Below are 17,848 nucleotides of genomic sequence, written 5' to 3'. Positions count from 1 at the left end.
GAATCTTACATGTGGATATATTTTGTGGACGTTATGTACGGTGTGAAAAATTCCACATCTGACCCAGGATTCCCGTAACCTTCCGGATGATGCGTAAATAGATCCGGATGATGCGTAAATAGATGACCACTTCACCACGAAAGTCGACTTTCGTGGCGGCGTTTTGACAGCATCTCTTATTTTTGTTTAGATAATTAATTTTTATAAGCTTAATGCCTATTAATTTAATAATTATAATGATAGGTTTAGTTAATCTCTAGATTTTTCTTATTTTTACTTCCTTGTGCAAAGTAAAGGAAGATCGTGAAAAATTTCGGATTTCAAATTTCAACGGAAATATCCATTTTTATCATCCCTGAATCCACGACTAGTTTCTACCAAAGAACACTGGTATCCACTATCTAGTATTCAAATCCGTAAAAACATTATTCTTGCCTTTGCTAGGATTTGAACCTTAGAATTCTGGACTTCGAAATCAGCTGATTTGCGATGACGAGTTAACCATTAGACCAACCGGATTGGTTTGCTAATTAAGCCTATTACTCTTCAAGATCTGCGAAATCAAATTGTTACAGCAGCAAATGCAATAACCAGGGATTAGTTACCAATAAAAATAATTTGAGACCAATTAATATAATTAACTGTTATTTATAGATCTTGATTTTTACATACTTGTTCGAAGTAAAGGAAGTCTTATGATCGCGAAAAATTTAGGTTTTCAGATTTCAACGGAAATATAATTTTGTCCATCCCTGAAAACATTTTGACTATTTTAGGCGTGATTTACGTATGTGCGTATGTAGCTCGCATAACTTAAAAGCGATTAGCCGTAGGATGTTGAAATTTTGAAATTAGGACTGCTGTAACATCTAGTTGTGCACCTCCCTTTTTGATTGCAATCGACTGAAACAAAAGTGTCCAAAAAAGCCCAAAATCCAAAACAAAATTGTACGTTTTACTTTTTCTTAACTGCAGTAATAAGCCCTCATTAAGAGCTTTTCAATGACATATAATAAGTGGTATTTATTTTCATCGGTTCCAGAATTATAGCCAAATGAAATTTGAATTTTGAAATATTTGGATCTTAGAAGGGGAAGACCATATCGGTTCGAATCAAACTTCCATCTCCTTTATTTTTAACTTTTTTTTTAGTTTAAATATATTGATTTATTAATTAACCTCTGATTGTCAAAAAATAATAATAAAAAAAAGAAAAAAAATCAGAAGTTGTTAATGAAATAAAATTTTATATACTTGTTCATTTTTAAAAAAAAAGTGTATATGTAATTTACAGAGGTGCAAGGAAGTCATGTGGTACTCAGAGTTTTTATTTAAATTCAATAAACAACACCTGAAAAACCTATAATTATTTAATTTAAAAAAAAATTTTTCATGAAAAAAAAGTATGATTATGTGATTAAACCTGGAATAGGTAAGAGTAGATTTTTTAACTAAAAATTATATTTTTTTAAAATAAAATTGATAATTTGACCGTCGCAAAGACTTATTTTTTCTCTATTCAAATATTACCATTCAATCATCATACTTGTAAGCATTTGAATATCTAGAAAACGCTTAAAATAATAATAAAATTTTTGAAAGAAATTTACATAGTAGGTTAAATATAAGAATACGTAAATGAGGTAACAAAAATTCAGTTTTGAAAACGAAATCAAAAAATGATTTATAAATTTATTCCAGAATCAAAAAACGTTTTCTCAAAAAAATTCCAAACCGGAGAATGTTTTACTTGGAGATATCATTTTCTTTTTTTTCTTATTGATTAAAATAAAAAAAGAAATCTTTTACGTAATTTTCAGAGGCAGTTAAAAATAAACAAAATGTAAATGTTTCCTAATGAATAACTAAAAATAAAATATTATTTAACATCTTAGATCATTTCCCTAAATGGACGAATTCTTTTGTAAGAATGTTCTCTTTTGTTGATTTTAAAATGAAATTTTTTTTTTAATGAAGCATTTTCATAAAGGGAAGTTGAATACTACAGACTTAAAATTTTTATGATTTTTTTGTAGTTATATAGACAACATCGTAAAAAAATTGGTTTAAAGGAAACAGCGTTTAAACTAGTTGGACTTTAATTTTTTCTTTTTTTGAAAAATCTTTGGCAAGCCCAGAGACTTGTATTGGGATTTTATAAATATATTCCACAAGAAATAGATTAACTGAAAACTTCTACAGTTCTGAGTCTATAATAATGTGAGTACATCTCTTGAGTTCCCTCAAAAATTCGGAATAAGTTTAAAAAAACAGATCATTTTTTTGCACCCTGAATTATGAATCATATTCAGCAAATTAAAATTGTTAAATTATCCTTGTGTTCGTATTTATAAAAAGGCGATTTTGGTAAAAATAAAAAAAAAAAAAAAAAAAAAAAAAAAAAAAAAAAAAAAAAAAAAAACACTTCTGTCCAACCAGACAACAGAATTTTTTTATTGTATTCTGGTAATTCGACATAATTCTTCTGGTTATGAGATGCAGAAGATTATTATGCTAGATTATATTTTTACGCTTCTATCTGCATTTTTAATAAATTACTGGTCGATATAACTATCTTCCGACAAATTTATTTACAATTCTATTTAAATATTTCTTTTATAGAAACGATATTGATCTGTCAATGAATTTTTGTGTAATATTAATTAAAATATTTAAAAAAATAAACCCTTAATTTTCTTCATCTTCCAACGTGTATATAACGTTATGCTCAAATAATTTTCATTAATACCGTCTGAAAAATGTTAGTTCTGTGTTTTATATTTAGGTTATTTTCATGTATTTACCTTACAGTTGTTATTTCGAATGTTTACATTTTTTGAATAATTTACATAGACTTTAATCGTATGACTTTTTTTATTTAAAAATTTATTATGTATTCTGAAATGAGATTTTGTAACCTATTCACACGCCTTTGCGATAATCAAGCTTTTTAACATCTGAATTTTTATTCAGATCGGATCAGTTTCTAAGTTGTAGGGTAATAAACAGACGACAAAATTTCTAAAAAAATAAATCATAGGAAACATCGTTGTGTGTTTGGACGAAAAGAAAACTTTTAGGACTATAATACTTTTCAACGGGTAAACATAAACATCTATTTTAATTAATATACATTTTATATGACACGCAACGAAGTAATTTTAAGTTGTAATTTTAGATTTATTCGATTTTACTAAGAATACACTAATCTTATTGATTATCCGCCTAAGTCGGCTTTAATCTAACTTATATTGAAAGGAAAGTCTTACTTGAGTTAAATGAACTTAAATACTTAAGCGAATCCGTGCACCCCGGTAATCGGTGTAACATGATTAGATTACAATTGTTATTAGATTGTACAAAAGCTGTTTATTATGTTAACGACTACAGTTGTTCCGAACAAAAATCGAATTGATGATTTTATTAGAACGTATTAATCGATAACGTATTAGATTACAATTAGACAGTATTTTGTTACTAATAATGAACTTTATAAAAACATTTTTTTTTAAATTAAATTTACCGATTTATATTATTTTAATTCGTTCGTTTACGGCTATTAATATTTGAATTTACATCTAAGTATGTAAATTATAACATCCAACTGAGCGGTTTCTTGAATTGAAATTTCTATTCTAATAGAAGGATTTTAATTCTGAAACTTCTCTGTTAAATAGAAATTTAATTATTTATATAAAACAACCTTTAAGAACAAAGCAAGATGGTATTATTATTGTATCATTTTAATACTGGTTAGAAAAAGAAAACCTTTTTACTTTTCAATAATTTATATGTAAATAAATGTAAATCTATTCATTTGATTGAACGGGATACCTTATCTTAAAATTTTAAATAACTTTTCTCTTTCCTTTTCATTTTATTTCCGATTGCTTGGTGCGTTTATAAAAGGATAACATTTGTAATATACTTAATAAATGTTTTATTCAGTTCGGTGTGCATAAAGTCAGAAATTAGTTGTGTTATTTCATTAATAAACAACAACAAAAAAATTACAAAAATGTATCTGATTACACATAAAAAATTATTTTTTTAAAAAGTTTTTATTTAACTAATATTAATATTAACAATAATAAAAAAGGAAACAAATTAGAAAAATCCTCCAAAAAGTAAAAAAAATAAGAATTAAAACAAATTGAGAATTTTAAACAAAAAATATAATATATTAACAAATATAAAAATGCACTGCAAAGTAAAAAAATAAATTATATAAGTATTTAATAAATAACCAATAAATAAAAAATAAATAAATGTAATAATTATTAAATTTTAAAATTAAAAGTAATGAAAATATTTAGTTAAATAAAAGCGTGGCGCAGTTTTTATAATTTATTTAAAACTACACAACATTTATTTTTACAACAATAATCTTCAATTAATCTTCATTTTCAATAACGACGCGAGGAGGCGGAAAGGTCTGCTGGAACATCTCCAGTTAAGACTGACTAGCAATACAAGTAACAATCTGGGAAAATGCACCCACTCGCTTTCTTTGTACGTGTTCTCGCATAGTTTAGTTCATCTTCGAATTCTGCTTGTAATTTAAGCCAATTTGAACGCACTCTTTCCGCTAAAAGTTTCATTTTAATTAATTATGAATTTTTATTTAATGAATTCATAATTACGATTACAATTATGATAATAATTAATAATTTTTCAGATTACCGTCAAAATGTAATAAATTTGTGCAAGATTTTCAATTTTTATTTTTATTTTTAATCTTAAAGGTCATCTCGATGCAAATTTGAACCATCAAAGAATTAAAACTTCAGTTATTTTATTACAGATAAATAAAGTATATACATATACTAAACAACCTTATTAAACAAAAAATATATTTTAAAATACAGCAAATGTCTATAAATACTTATTCGAAAACATTGTTATAAAAACTGCGCCACGCTTTTATTTAACTAAATATTTTCATTACCTTTAATTTAAAAATTTAATAATTATTACATTTATTTATTTTTTATTTATTGGTTATTTTTATTAGATATTTATATAATTTATTTTATACTTTTTAGAGGGTTTTTATAATTTATTTCCTTTTTATTAATATTAATATTAAATTAAAGGTTTTTAAAAAATAATTTTTTATATGTAATCAAATATTTTTTTGTAATTTTTTTTTTAAGACTACAAAAAAAGTAAAAACATTTATTTTTACACATCGAAGTTACATACATGTACCAAATTTCATTGATTTTCATACGATAGATTAAAAGATATAGTAGTTGGCAAGATTTGATTAATCCTAAAGCGAGTTAAATAAAAGCTTTTAATAAAAAGAATGCTTCAGAATGTGTGTGAATTGCAAGAAGATGGCTTGTGCTAAACATGTGAAACTTTTTTTTAACATGCAACCGTTGTCGTATTGAGTAAATTTGAAGTTTTTCTTAAGGTCGAAATCTTTTTTATCCCCTACTTAGCACCGATGAAATCTACCTCCGCCTTCCGGCGTTCCGAAAGGAATTTTTTTTGTGTTATAGAGTGATAAGACACGTATAGTATACCATAAAATTACATTAATTGATGTGATCGCCGTAATTTAGTGTGAGCCTGGATTAATCGCATGCGATTACGCTAAAACGGGAGAAATCCTTCACATTCACATTGGAATGCCCGTTATACGAATAATATTAAAGAAATAAAAATAAAAACGTACCTTAAAGGGCAGTTGCCTTTAATAGATTTTGTTTTAATAACTAAAGAAGACTCATCGCGTCGAAAAATTGAAGATGAACTTTAAATACACATCTAATAAAAATATAATTATAAAAATTTAAAAGTTTATTTACCTTGCGTTTCGAACGAGCTATTCTTAAATCGCGACTATCTTGAGCTTCACCCGGCGGTCGTTTTCCCCAGACGACTACGGCTATACTAGTATAAGTGAACACTAAAACGCACAGAGGTATAGCGTATTGTAGAACTAATAATGCTGCGCTGTAATAACTTCGTGTCACTTGAGATTCCCATTTTTCTTCACAAACAAATCTGAAATAACAAACACAATTTTCATGTTAAAAATTTACACGGCGCGATAATCTTTTTTAATAATTCTCTATGATATAATTTATAACTATCTACTTTTACCTCTTAAATGTATATAATTCATTGTTTCTGTATAAAAGGAGTAATTAATTGCTGTTTTATACTATTTGTCCCGGTCTTTCTTACGGCTCTGGTTCACGTAAAACATTCAGGTAGGAGGGACGCATTCAGTCGCCCTCTCGGAGATTAATGATGTTCATTATACGGTTAGTCCCTATTGTGAAGCGAGTGAAGGTGTCATTAAGTTAGGTGTGTTACGTGAGCTCGGCCTACAGATTCTCAATAGTATATTCCGCGCATTAATGAAGTTAAATATTTACACCCCGGTACTCCCGGTAAACCTGACACGGGATATCTGTTATTCTTGAATATGTATGTGTTATTTTCCGTAGCGACTTGTATCTCGTGCTGTGCTGTGCCGAATCGCTTAAACCTTTTCGATTATGTGTTCTAGCGTTAAACGATATTCATATTTTTTCTTATCTTGTTTAGTTAGATAACGACCGATACAAATTTTTTACTCGTTTTCTGCGTAATAGAGAATATCATCCTGCTGATCGAAAATTTTTTACATTTTTTATACTAAAAAAATTATCTTAAATCGATTTGTAGTAGAGAATTACCATAAATATTTTGTTAATTTATTGGAATGAAGAAGAGGTTAAACGTTGTCTTTCCGTGCGGTATACATCGACGATCGAGTTCGATTAAATGTTAATGTTAGTGTTAATCGGTTCTGTTGTCGGGTACAATTTTGGGCGGCTGACTTTGCCGTGGTATTTTTATATCTATCTAAATTTTATTTTTCCGAAAATCTAAAAACCGTGTTTTTTTTATTAATAACAGAAAACTGAAAAAAGATTGCAAAGGTTGTTTTATATAATATACTCAGAAAATATTGACGGTTGTATAATTTAATTAACCTTTATCTACAAATGTTTTTATGAGCAATAAAAGAGCGAAGTCACGCTTCAAGTTGAATTTAATATACTAAAAATATAACTATAAATACTTAAGTTGAACTGCCGAACTTAAAATATAACAGCTTCTACATTGTCATTACATATACTACATATACAAGAGGCTCTGTTAGTTGCTTGTTCTGACTTATTAAACCTACTCCTGTTATCCTTAAGATTAACTAAGTTTATAATACCGAGTTACTTTTTCACGGTATTGTCTTATAAAATGTTATTTAACAAACGTATAGGCATTTTTCTAGTGCTTTATGAACGGAAAATAATTGGTTGATCACTAAAAATTTAGTTGAAAAAACTAAATAGGGTTTGTTACACGTTCATAGTATTAATGATGAGATATGAACATTTTACCAGTTACCCGATGAATCATCACGTAAAATAATTTATAACTTAGGTCGATTCGTCTATATAATTCCAGGAATAGGTGAATAAGAGTTCAGAAACGGGTGTTCTTTAGGAAAATCGAACCTGTTTGTGGAGCAGCCGTGTTTTAAAGCGTATTTTAAAAACTGTGAACGCAAAGTTATTTTTCATTAACGTATTGCTTCAATTCTTGTTAAAGATACCCTAATCTCTCAAGAAAATTATGCACTTGCAGCGACGGTACCACGATAGTGATATATTAGTTGACTATTCTCACGCACGAGTTTATTTGCAGTGAAGTACAGTATTAGACCGTATTGGTTTAACTTGGAGACGATTTTTCGACGATGGAGTCATATTTGTAATACCGATGAAGAGTAGAAAGAAAGCAGTGAAACAAGAAAACGGGTTCATGTCGCACCGTTAAAAAGAGAAATTGAAACAAAGGCTTTACACTTTATAAAGAACTTATTGGTAACGGAGATAAATTTTTCGAATTCTTAAAAATGCCTTAGCATACATTCAATTTATTGCTAAATAAAGTAGAACCTCATCTAAAAAAACAAAGATATGCACAGGACACGAGCGGGTCTACGGAACGGGTAGCCCTTTGTTTAATGTAAGGGAAATTAATATTCATGAATAATCATATTTACAAAATTGAATTTTATGCTCCTTTGTGTAAGTACAGAGTATCATACGTAAATCGTAATTCAGAAACTGATCTTTCTATCGAATCACCTTTTACATTATTTCCCCGTTTCTTCAACAAAAAATACTTCAATTTTTTTTCCTTTTTTTGGTTATACAATTTAATATTATTATTATTACTAGAACGCTGTTTGAAAATAAAGCAATTTGAAATAGATATTCACGCAATTATGTATAAATTGTATTTATTGAATTTATGTAACATTGGTATAGTAAAACAAACATTTAGCATATTACATATCGTTTAATTTTACGTTTAATAACAGCAATGTACTGTGAGAGTCGGCATCTGGAACGCGACTGCCTCATAGATTGCCCCCACTCCCTCTTGAACAGTGAGCAGAGAGGTAAATCCACTAGAAACGCTTAACAAACGCTATTTAATTTATTTATATTATTTTTATGAACCGCAAAAGAGTAAATGAAGAAAATATTTTTATTTGTAAAAATGTCATATAAGGTTAGTGAAAGTCAAAATAAGCTAAGTGTTGTGAAAAATTATAATTCTTATTGCAAGTAAAAAAAAATCATTTTATAAAATCTTCACCTTACAAATCGAGACATTTTTTTACGTAAATTAAGTCGTGTTATATTCTTCAAAATAAAGTCGTATAATAAAATTGTTTAAATGAAAACCGAAGCTAGAACTTTGCCGTAGGATTATTATAGATAGGATTGTTGCCTACAGTTTTGTGTCTTCAACAAAAAAATCAGACTGAGGTACTATTTGTCAACCACACCTTTTTTCTCCTTTAGGTATTGAATTGTGTATCTTTCATTTCCCAATTCATGAAGTACAAGATGTCGCTGCAATGATTCGGTCGACTGATCATTTCATAGTATTCTGAATGTGATAAATATATAAAATAATAATAAATATAGACGATAATAATAAAATATTTAAAAAAATAAAACAAAATTGTTTATTAGGAAATCTACAATTTTAAAAATAACAACAATGCTAGCACACAGTATTGCGGCAGGGAAAATCGAAAAATATCGTTCGGTAACTAATTTTATATTCACTGACCGCACGCACAATTTGAGTACCGAGTACGAGAAGCACTGAACGGTACTACTGTCATGCGCCACTTTGAACAGTCGATTACAAAACAAGTAACGATATTTTTTATTACTGACACAGGTGATATTCACTGTATCATAAGAACATGTCACTTTTGTGACTAAAGGTCACAATCGGACAACGGGATCCTGCCTTGCGGTGGGACGGTTCACTCTAATTTCGTTTCGTAGTTTCATAGCGGTCGATCGTTCCCTTCTTATAGTATCCATGCTTTTTCCGATATCCCCGATCCTTTAAGCTGTTTGGTATGATATATTCGTTTCATCTTTGTGTGAATATGAATTTTACATTTCTTTACATCAACGATTATAGCGGTGATCGTTTAATAGTGAGTAATTGAAGTGAAAGGGAAGTATTCTGTTTTTACATAGAAAACGTGTTTAATTTTAGAAATGATATTTCGTCTTATCTGTTGATCTTGTTATCACGAAGAATTAAAGTATTTTATCGTGATAATATATTTATATAAATTTTAAATAAATCGGTCGATTTCAAATGTAATTCTGAGTTATCCGGTATATTCACTCGGATACTATACTACGATCGGAAAGACTATACTATGATATATATCCATGACACTACGACTACTATAATCGTAGTATCATTCGCTTGCGTGTAGCGGGCCGTCTCGAATAACGATGATTAATTTTTAAAAGTCTTGTGTAGTAGATCATCATTCTTAATAATAATAATAATAATAAATGTAGACGATAATAATAAAATATTTAAAAAAATAAGTATTTTATCGTGATAATATATTTATATAAATTTTAAATAAATCGGTCGATTTCAAATAGTTTGAAATCGACTGTCTCAGATGGTTTTTTCTATACCAATTATTTAAATATGCTGCTATTCAACATTCTTTTCTCTTTTCTGCTAACTTTTTAGCTTGAAAATATTTTGTAAGTTCTACATTTTTAATTATTTATTAATTCTTTTTTTTTGTGTGTATATATATATATATATATATATATATATATATATATTTACATAAATTTTGTATTTGCTTTACAGCCTTTAATCTCTACCCTTTTTCATTAAATTGAACCTGGATGTATAATAATATTTCTTAGATTTATTTTGTCTTAAGATTGACAAGATTGATTTCAAATTTATCGACCCCATCGACTATTCAACAGCACATATTTCAGACCTCTGTTCAGTTTATTTTTGCTTTTTTACTGTCTGTCGATTTATTATCGGTCGCAGTAAAATAAAATTTAGCAAGTAAATTTTATAACGAACAAATGAAATAACTTTAAACTGACTACAGTCGGGCTACAGCCTCCAATGAAATTTAAAGGTTAATTAATTTTGATTATTAATAATTTAAATACGAATTTTTAATGATTTCTCTGCTTCAATATGTTTAATCTATGTACAGGTTTAGTTGTATCAACTAAACTTGTACCAACTCTTTTACTAATTCTTTTTTTAATCTTGCTCTACTCTTACAAGAGTAAGAGTACTTACTCTTTTACATTTTTTTACTCTTTTACCAATTCTTTTTTACTTTTATCGATGTTTTTAGTTGCATAAACTTTTATTTTTTTCGTTTTTGCCGCGTATTGATTACGTTATTTTAACTGATTTACTTTGTCGATTTTTTCTTTTATATTTTCTTCATCTTTTCCCGGAGTTTTTTCGTTCTTATGTGGAGGAATACTTTTCTGTTGTTTGGTTTTTCCTGAAAGCCCGTAACGTTTTGCAATCCTTTTTCTCGATGGTAAACGTTCTTTGATGTCTTGTGTTAATTTGAGTTTTTCAGATCAAGCTGTTTGTTTTTAGATTTTTAGCGTGTAAATAACCTGTTTGTCAGCCCGTTTGGGTTCATTCTTTGAAGGTGATCGTAGAACCGATTCTTCTTCTGATTACTTCCGATTGTTTCTTTATGTTCATGTACAGTTTCTTATTGTGTCTTCTTATGTATTCATCTCCGTCTCTGATATGCTCTTCGATCTTGCTGAGGATTCTTCGTTCTTATATTTGTAGTTTATCGATTAGACGTTTTTTGTTAAATGTGAGACATTCAGCTGCATATAGAGCTTTCGGACGAACTGCTCTACTAGAGTTTTGTTTAGAATTTTTTGATGTCGATTTGTTTACTGTCGTTGTTCTTTAGTGATTCTTGACCTAATGTCTTCCTTTTCACAGACATTGATTTCAGTTATATACCAGTTAGGTACTTGAATTTTTCGATTTTGCTAATTTTCTCACATGTCGTTAGTTTTTTAGAGGTTTGATGATCGTCATGAATTCTGTTTCTCAAAGGAAACTGCAATCCTGTTTTTCTGGTTATTCTTTTAGCAACGTTATACGTTTAGTTGCTTTCTCCAATGAATCTGATATGGCAAGCAGATCATCTTCGAACGTTTTATTAAGTTGTTATTCTTAAATATCAGTCTGATTTTATCGCTTATTTCGTGTTCTTACAATTGTTTTCCCCAATCTGTAATAACTTTTCCAGTACATAGTTAAAAAGGCGGGGTACGATCCCAACACCCTTTCTGTCTTCACACTTTATATCGAAAAGTTTTGAGATTCCCCCTTGAAACTTTATTTTGGAGTGAATATATTTGTTCGTGTTTGTCTGATGAGTTCTCTTGTTTTATTATGTAGGCAGAATTCCTTCAGGATTTTAAATAGGGGTTTTCTTCCGATTGAATCGTACCCTTCTTTAAAGTTTACAAAAATAATTACGCAGTTCTTGGTTCTCAGTTTGTAAGTATGCGACTATGGATTTTAAATTAAAAATCTGTTCCGGGCAGGAGCGTTATTTTCTAAAGCTTCATTGCTATTTTTCTAATTTTGGGCCCAGTTGTTTTTCTGTTCTGTTTAATAATGCTTTTGAGAGAATTTTTTATGTTACTGGAAGAAATATCATCCACTAATTAATGTGATTTTTTTATCGCCTTTTTTGTTAATTTTTTCTTTCTTTTTTATTTCTGGTGAATAATTTTTTTTTATATTTGAGGATGATTGATTTTTTGCTTATTTTGACTTTTAGATTCAAGTTTATTCCTTCTGATTTTTAAAAATATTTTTTTATTTTTATTTTAAGGAACTTGTATTTATTTTTATAAATTCTGTTTTATATCATTTTTTTACTCTCCGGGATGAGGATTCGGATCACTGGAGGAGCGGACAGGAGTGATACGCACAGGAGGTAGATCCAAGAATGGCAGATCCGCTGGAACCTGTCCACCACGGGGCGACAGATCGTATGATCCGGCAGGTCGAGCCTTGGGTCAACCGCAGATTTGGTGAGGTCATCTACTGGTTTACCCTATTTTTATGTGGCCACGGCGTTTTTCGGTTATATTTGCATTCCAAAAGGAGAGCTGACGATCCCTTTTGCCTTTCTTGCGGAGAGCTCGATATACCGGAACACGTCGTGTTCGACTGTCGGACGTGGGCTGCTAAACGTTGCTGCTGTGAGTTGGTGACTGGGCCCCTTACAGTTGACACAATCATAGACTGTCTGTTATCAGGGCAGAGAGGTTTCGAGCGGTAACTGACTTTGCGACACTGATACTCTAGTACAAAGCCAGGGATGATGGTGAGGCGAGGGGTTGAGGAACAGCCCCCTGCGGTGCTGCCGTTCGTCTGTGCTTGAACGGATGAGCGGCAGTGATGAAGCACTGGGACTCCCTTATCCCTTCGCGAAGACCGAGACCCGGTGTAAGTGCCCTACACAGGGTCCTCTCACTAGAGGCATTGGAGTCAAGACCGAGTTCCGGCTTCTGGGGTGGGATTCAGGAACGATATTGTCGGGCTTGGAACTCCGCCCTAGGGGTTAGAGGCAGGGAATGAAAAGATCTAACCGGCGGGCTGACCTGTCGGATTAGACTTATGGCCGGCGGACGGGAAGACCCATTGAGTAGACAACCCCCTCCTTTCTTTTTCCTGTTTAGCCTCCGGTAACTACCGTTTAGATAATACTTCAGAGGATGAATGAGGATGATATGTATGAGTGTGAATGAAGTGTAGTCTTGTACAGTCTCAGTTCGACCATACCTGAGATGTGTGGTTAATTGAAACCCAACCACCAAAGAACACCGGTATCCACGATCTAGTATTCAAGTCCGTGTAAAAATAGCTGGCTTTACTAGGACTTGAACGTTGGAATTCTCGACTTCCAAATCAGCTGATTTGGGAAGACGCGTTCATCACTAGACCAACCCGGTGGGTAAGTAGACAACCCCCTGGGCTAAACTTTGTTGTAGATCCGGTCCGGGGTTAGAGTGGAAAAAAGGAAGTATTTTAAATTTTTTTATTCCGTTATTAAGGAATAAGGATGTCAAAGTTCCGTATTGTGGTAACATGTTTATGGGGAGTCAGTAGTTTATAGATTTAAAGGCTAATTTAACTTTAAATTTACCTTTAAATAATATATTAATTATTTCGCTTGCCACATTAGGATAGTATTATATCAGTCGAACTAATGTTATTTCTAAAATGGGAACCGATAAACTGAAGCTGATCTATTGAAAAGTTGATTATTTTTTCAAGTGTGAAAATTAGGGGAAGGTTTAAGTATTCCTTTGTAGAAAAGCTTATTTTTTAAATCTGATAAATTGGTTAAATTTTTGATTTTATATAAATTATAACGTGATTAAATTTTCAACAATTGTTTAAAAATGTATTGCAGGGTGTATTTAATTTTAAAGAGATTAATTATTTTAGGTAGGCTAACAGTAAATCTAAATAAAGAGTTGTGCTACACGTTTATAGAAATAAATCGAAAGAAAAGATTACGCTTTATAAATATTTCACTTAAAAAACCTGATGAGCATTTCGATTGTTATACAGTCGTTGTTAGTAGACGTTGCGGAAAAGATACAAATTCGTTTCAGAATATAAATTTTGTTTTCCCGGTGTCTACTGATGATTGTTTAATGACCTATCTTCTTTTAAATTAAAGTAACTTTTTGTTAAAAGCTTTTCAGCGTAATCTTTTCTTCAAATTTAATAATATATTTAATTTTATGAAAATCGAAAAAACATTTTTTTATCGTTGAAATTTTACAAATTAAAGGTCGTTAGACTATGTTGTAGACAATTTTATTTTGCAATAAATTCATTAATGTATGTTCGAGTGTAAATAAATTTCTTTTTTTTTATATGGCATATAATTAACAATATTTGATTCTTTTTGTTTATATATATATTTTTTTTCCATATAAACATGGATTCGGAAACGTTTTGTTTTCCATTTATAGCTTACAAAAAATTTGGCCCTTTTTCTGTGAGGAATATAAATACCAACCTTTACTGAAATTCTTGGAATTTAACTTAAGGGGTAAATTTGATGGTTTCGTAGTGTTTTTGGTCTGTTAAATTGATAAAATAGATCTCACAGCTGTATATTTAGTCATTTTTGAGAAAATAATTGTAAAACCCAAAACATTTTTATCGTAGCGCAACACACATTTTTATGTTTAATGTGCAATAAAATCGTTAAATTGACGGAAAACAAATAACATTTTTGATTCAAAATTTATAAAAAACTTAATTGTATGAAAATCTATCTAACGTAAATTGAACGTGAAAAAGAGTTCAAGAAATTGGCTTTTATTTAAATCAAAACAGATTGAAAGTTTAAAGGCGTTTTACAAAAATTTTCTAATTATTATTGGAGATAAGTTTTTTAGACTGTTATATCCAATTTTTCCCTCTTTTAAGCTCAAAAAAATTAAGTATGGTTTCATTTTTGCATTGGAGCAAAAATAAAAATTAAAGTTTTGCAAGCTTTAACTGGAAAACGAAGCGTTTCCGTATCTATGTTTATAAGAAATGTTTTCTTTATTTTCACTTGCAGAGTACGAGTATTTATTGAAATTCTTTCCATTCTCTAAAAATGTATCGGACACTCCAGATGCATGTATAATGTAAAAACATCCATGTGAACTTAAACTTCCTGTGAACTTAAAATGGTAAAATTTGGCAATGCCATGTATGGTACCCTTAATAGGAAAACTAACAATGAATTATCCTGATTAATAATCTTTAAATGGTTGGAAAAGGGTAAAGCAAGGAAAAATTAAATTATCCTTTTGGATACTTGTTAGAATTTTTCGTTATTATCTCTAAGAAATAATAAATAATTGTTGATTAACGAAATTTAAGGGCGATGAAAAGGGGCTAACATTGAATATATACATAATGCGTTTTATATCTGATTAGGTATCCGAATTTTTTTATTAGATGCTTCAGCAACTAAAGCTTATAACTAAAACTTATTGGATAACGTATTTTCGCTTTCCGGCGCGCTGGAAGGCGGAGGTAGATTTCACCGGTCCAAAATAGGGGATGAAAAGGTTTTCCTCCTTAAAATTAAGAAAAACTTCGACTTTACTCAATACAATGGTTGCATGTGAAAAAAAGTTTCACGTTTAGCTGTCGTATGCTAAACATGTGAAACTTTTTTTCACCCCATCTTCTTACAATTCCCGCAAAATTTTGGTTATCCCTTGCCGTAAGGGTTGGTCATGTCAAAAATTGTTTCAGACAAAGGTTTTAGGTAATGTTTAGAGGACTAACGACCACTTTAAACCGATTCGATACTGTGCCTATTAAGGGAGGTATGATGTTTTTGTCTTCAAAACCACAATTTTCCAATCCCTGGGCCAATGGTTGGTGATATCAAAATACTTTACTGAAATAAGTTTGAGGCCCTTATCCAAAGAATAGTAGGAACTTTAAACAAATTAGATATTTTACCTAATAAGAAAGTTATAGCAATATTTTATTTTTTCGAAAAAGGGGGGTTTTCGATTCCAATCCCATGGTCCGATTTTGGCCATTAAAAAACACGACCGAGATTTTCGAACGAGTTATTTTTAAGGAACAATTTGAAAGTGACTGGCGAAAAATTACGGCACTTATCGTGTCGACAATAAAACGAAATATATATATATATATATATAAACTTTTGAGCTGACGGTAGTTTTGGGGTGTGGGGGATGTGAAACGCGAAGATATATCGAAATTTTTCGGAAGTCGAATCATGGTACTCATTACAATAGGTAGCTTTCTTATGAAATCTACCTAAAACATTAGATTATTCAAAAATATAATGAAATAAACTATTTTGTAATTTGGGGATTTTACTAATTTACAGCCCCTTAAAATTGGATAATTCATACGGTTTGAAAAATAGATGTTTTACATAAAAATAAATACAATAATTTATTTTTAATTATTAAAAATCTTTTACTGATTTTGAATATAAGTATTTAAAACCATGACCGTTTATAGACTAAACATCGGACCTCTAATTATTAAATATCACGTCATTATTATCAAGTCATTTAAATATAAAGTGATGCGTTGATAGTAAAGTGTAAGCTGCCCTATCCTATTCGTATTGTATTGTAATATTAAATTTAAAAATATTAAAATTGTTTTCATATTACAATTTATTATAAGCTTGTCATTTATCGTATTTTTTTATTTATAAATTTTGTGTTTATAAGATATGCATTTTTAACATTATTACGTTCTATTAAATGAAATGTTTTATCTCTTTAATTTTTAACTAGCAATGTAATAATATTTTTTATTACTTTAGACCGGAACACTTATTTATAATTCTATTGTGTAGTATGTCGACATTAGATTACAAACAACAAATATATTTATGTAATCTTTTAATTCAGGGTTACTATCTTTTTTTTGTTTAGCCTCCGGAACCACCGTAAGGTATAATTTCAGAGAATGAATGAGGATGGTATATATGAATGTAAATGAAGTGAAATCTTAAGTCGACCATTCCTGAAATGTGTGGTTAATTGAATCCCAACCACCAAAGAACACTGGTATCTAATATCTGGTATTCAAATCCGTAAAAACATTATTCTTGCCTTTGCTAGGATTTGAACCTTATAACTGTCACTTCGAAATTAGTTGATTTGCGATGAGAGTTAACCACTAGACCAACCCGATGGGTTTACCAATTAAGTCTGCTACTCTTCAAGATCTGCAAAATTGAATTGTTACAGCAGTGAATTCAATAACCAGAGACCAGTTACCAATAAAAATAATTTGGGACCAATTAAAATAATTAACTGTTATTTATAAATCTCGATTTTTACATCGTTGTACGAAGAAAAAGAAGTATTGTGATCGTGAAAAATTGAGGTTTTCAGATTTCAACGGAAATTTCCATTTGACTATCCTTGAATCCATTTTGACTATTTTCGTGACGTCTGTACGTACGTATGTGTACGTGCATATGTACTCGCATAACTCAAAAATGATTAGGTGTAGAATGTTGAAATTTTGGATTTTGGACTGTTGTAACATCTAATTGTGCACTCCTTTTTTGATTGCAATCGACTTGACCAAAATTGCCCAAAAAAGCCCAAAATCCAAAACATTTGGATTTTGGAGTTTTTCATAACTGAGTGAGCCGTCATTAAGAGCTTTCAACGAAATATCATAAGGGTCACTTATTTTCATTGGTTTCATAGTTATAGCCAAATAAAAGTTATTTTAATGAAATATTTGGTTCTTACAAGGGAAATATTATTGTAAAACTTTTTTATAATAAATCAATATAATATATAATTATTAATAAATAAATAATAATTAATAATATAATTAGTAATAATCAATATAATAATAATTA

The 17,848-nt window shown here is 29.7% G+C and overlaps 1 protein-coding gene across 1 annotated transcript in view; it reads right to left on the bottom strand.

The window, feature by feature from the left end:
- LOC142321124 (RYamide receptor-like) overlaps nt 1-17,848 on the bottom strand; it is a 160,496-nt gene that overhangs the window by 119,417 nt on the left and 23,231 nt on the right. The window contains exon 3 of the mRNA XM_075359115.1: nt 5,820-6,018. Coding sequence (XP_075215230.1) covers nt 5,820-6,018 — 199 coding nt within the window. The remainder of the gene's footprint in view (nt 1-5,819; nt 6,019-17,848) is intronic.

This window comes from Lycorma delicatula, chromosome 3 (genome assembly GCF_047948215.1).
Source record: "Lycorma delicatula isolate Av1 chromosome 3, ASM4794821v1, whole genome shotgun sequence".
NCBI lineage: Eukaryota > Metazoa > Arthropoda > Insecta > Hemiptera > Fulgoridae > Lycorma > Lycorma delicatula.
Note: the sequence above shows the minus strand (reverse complement) of the source record. Positions and strands in the feature narration are given on the sequence as shown.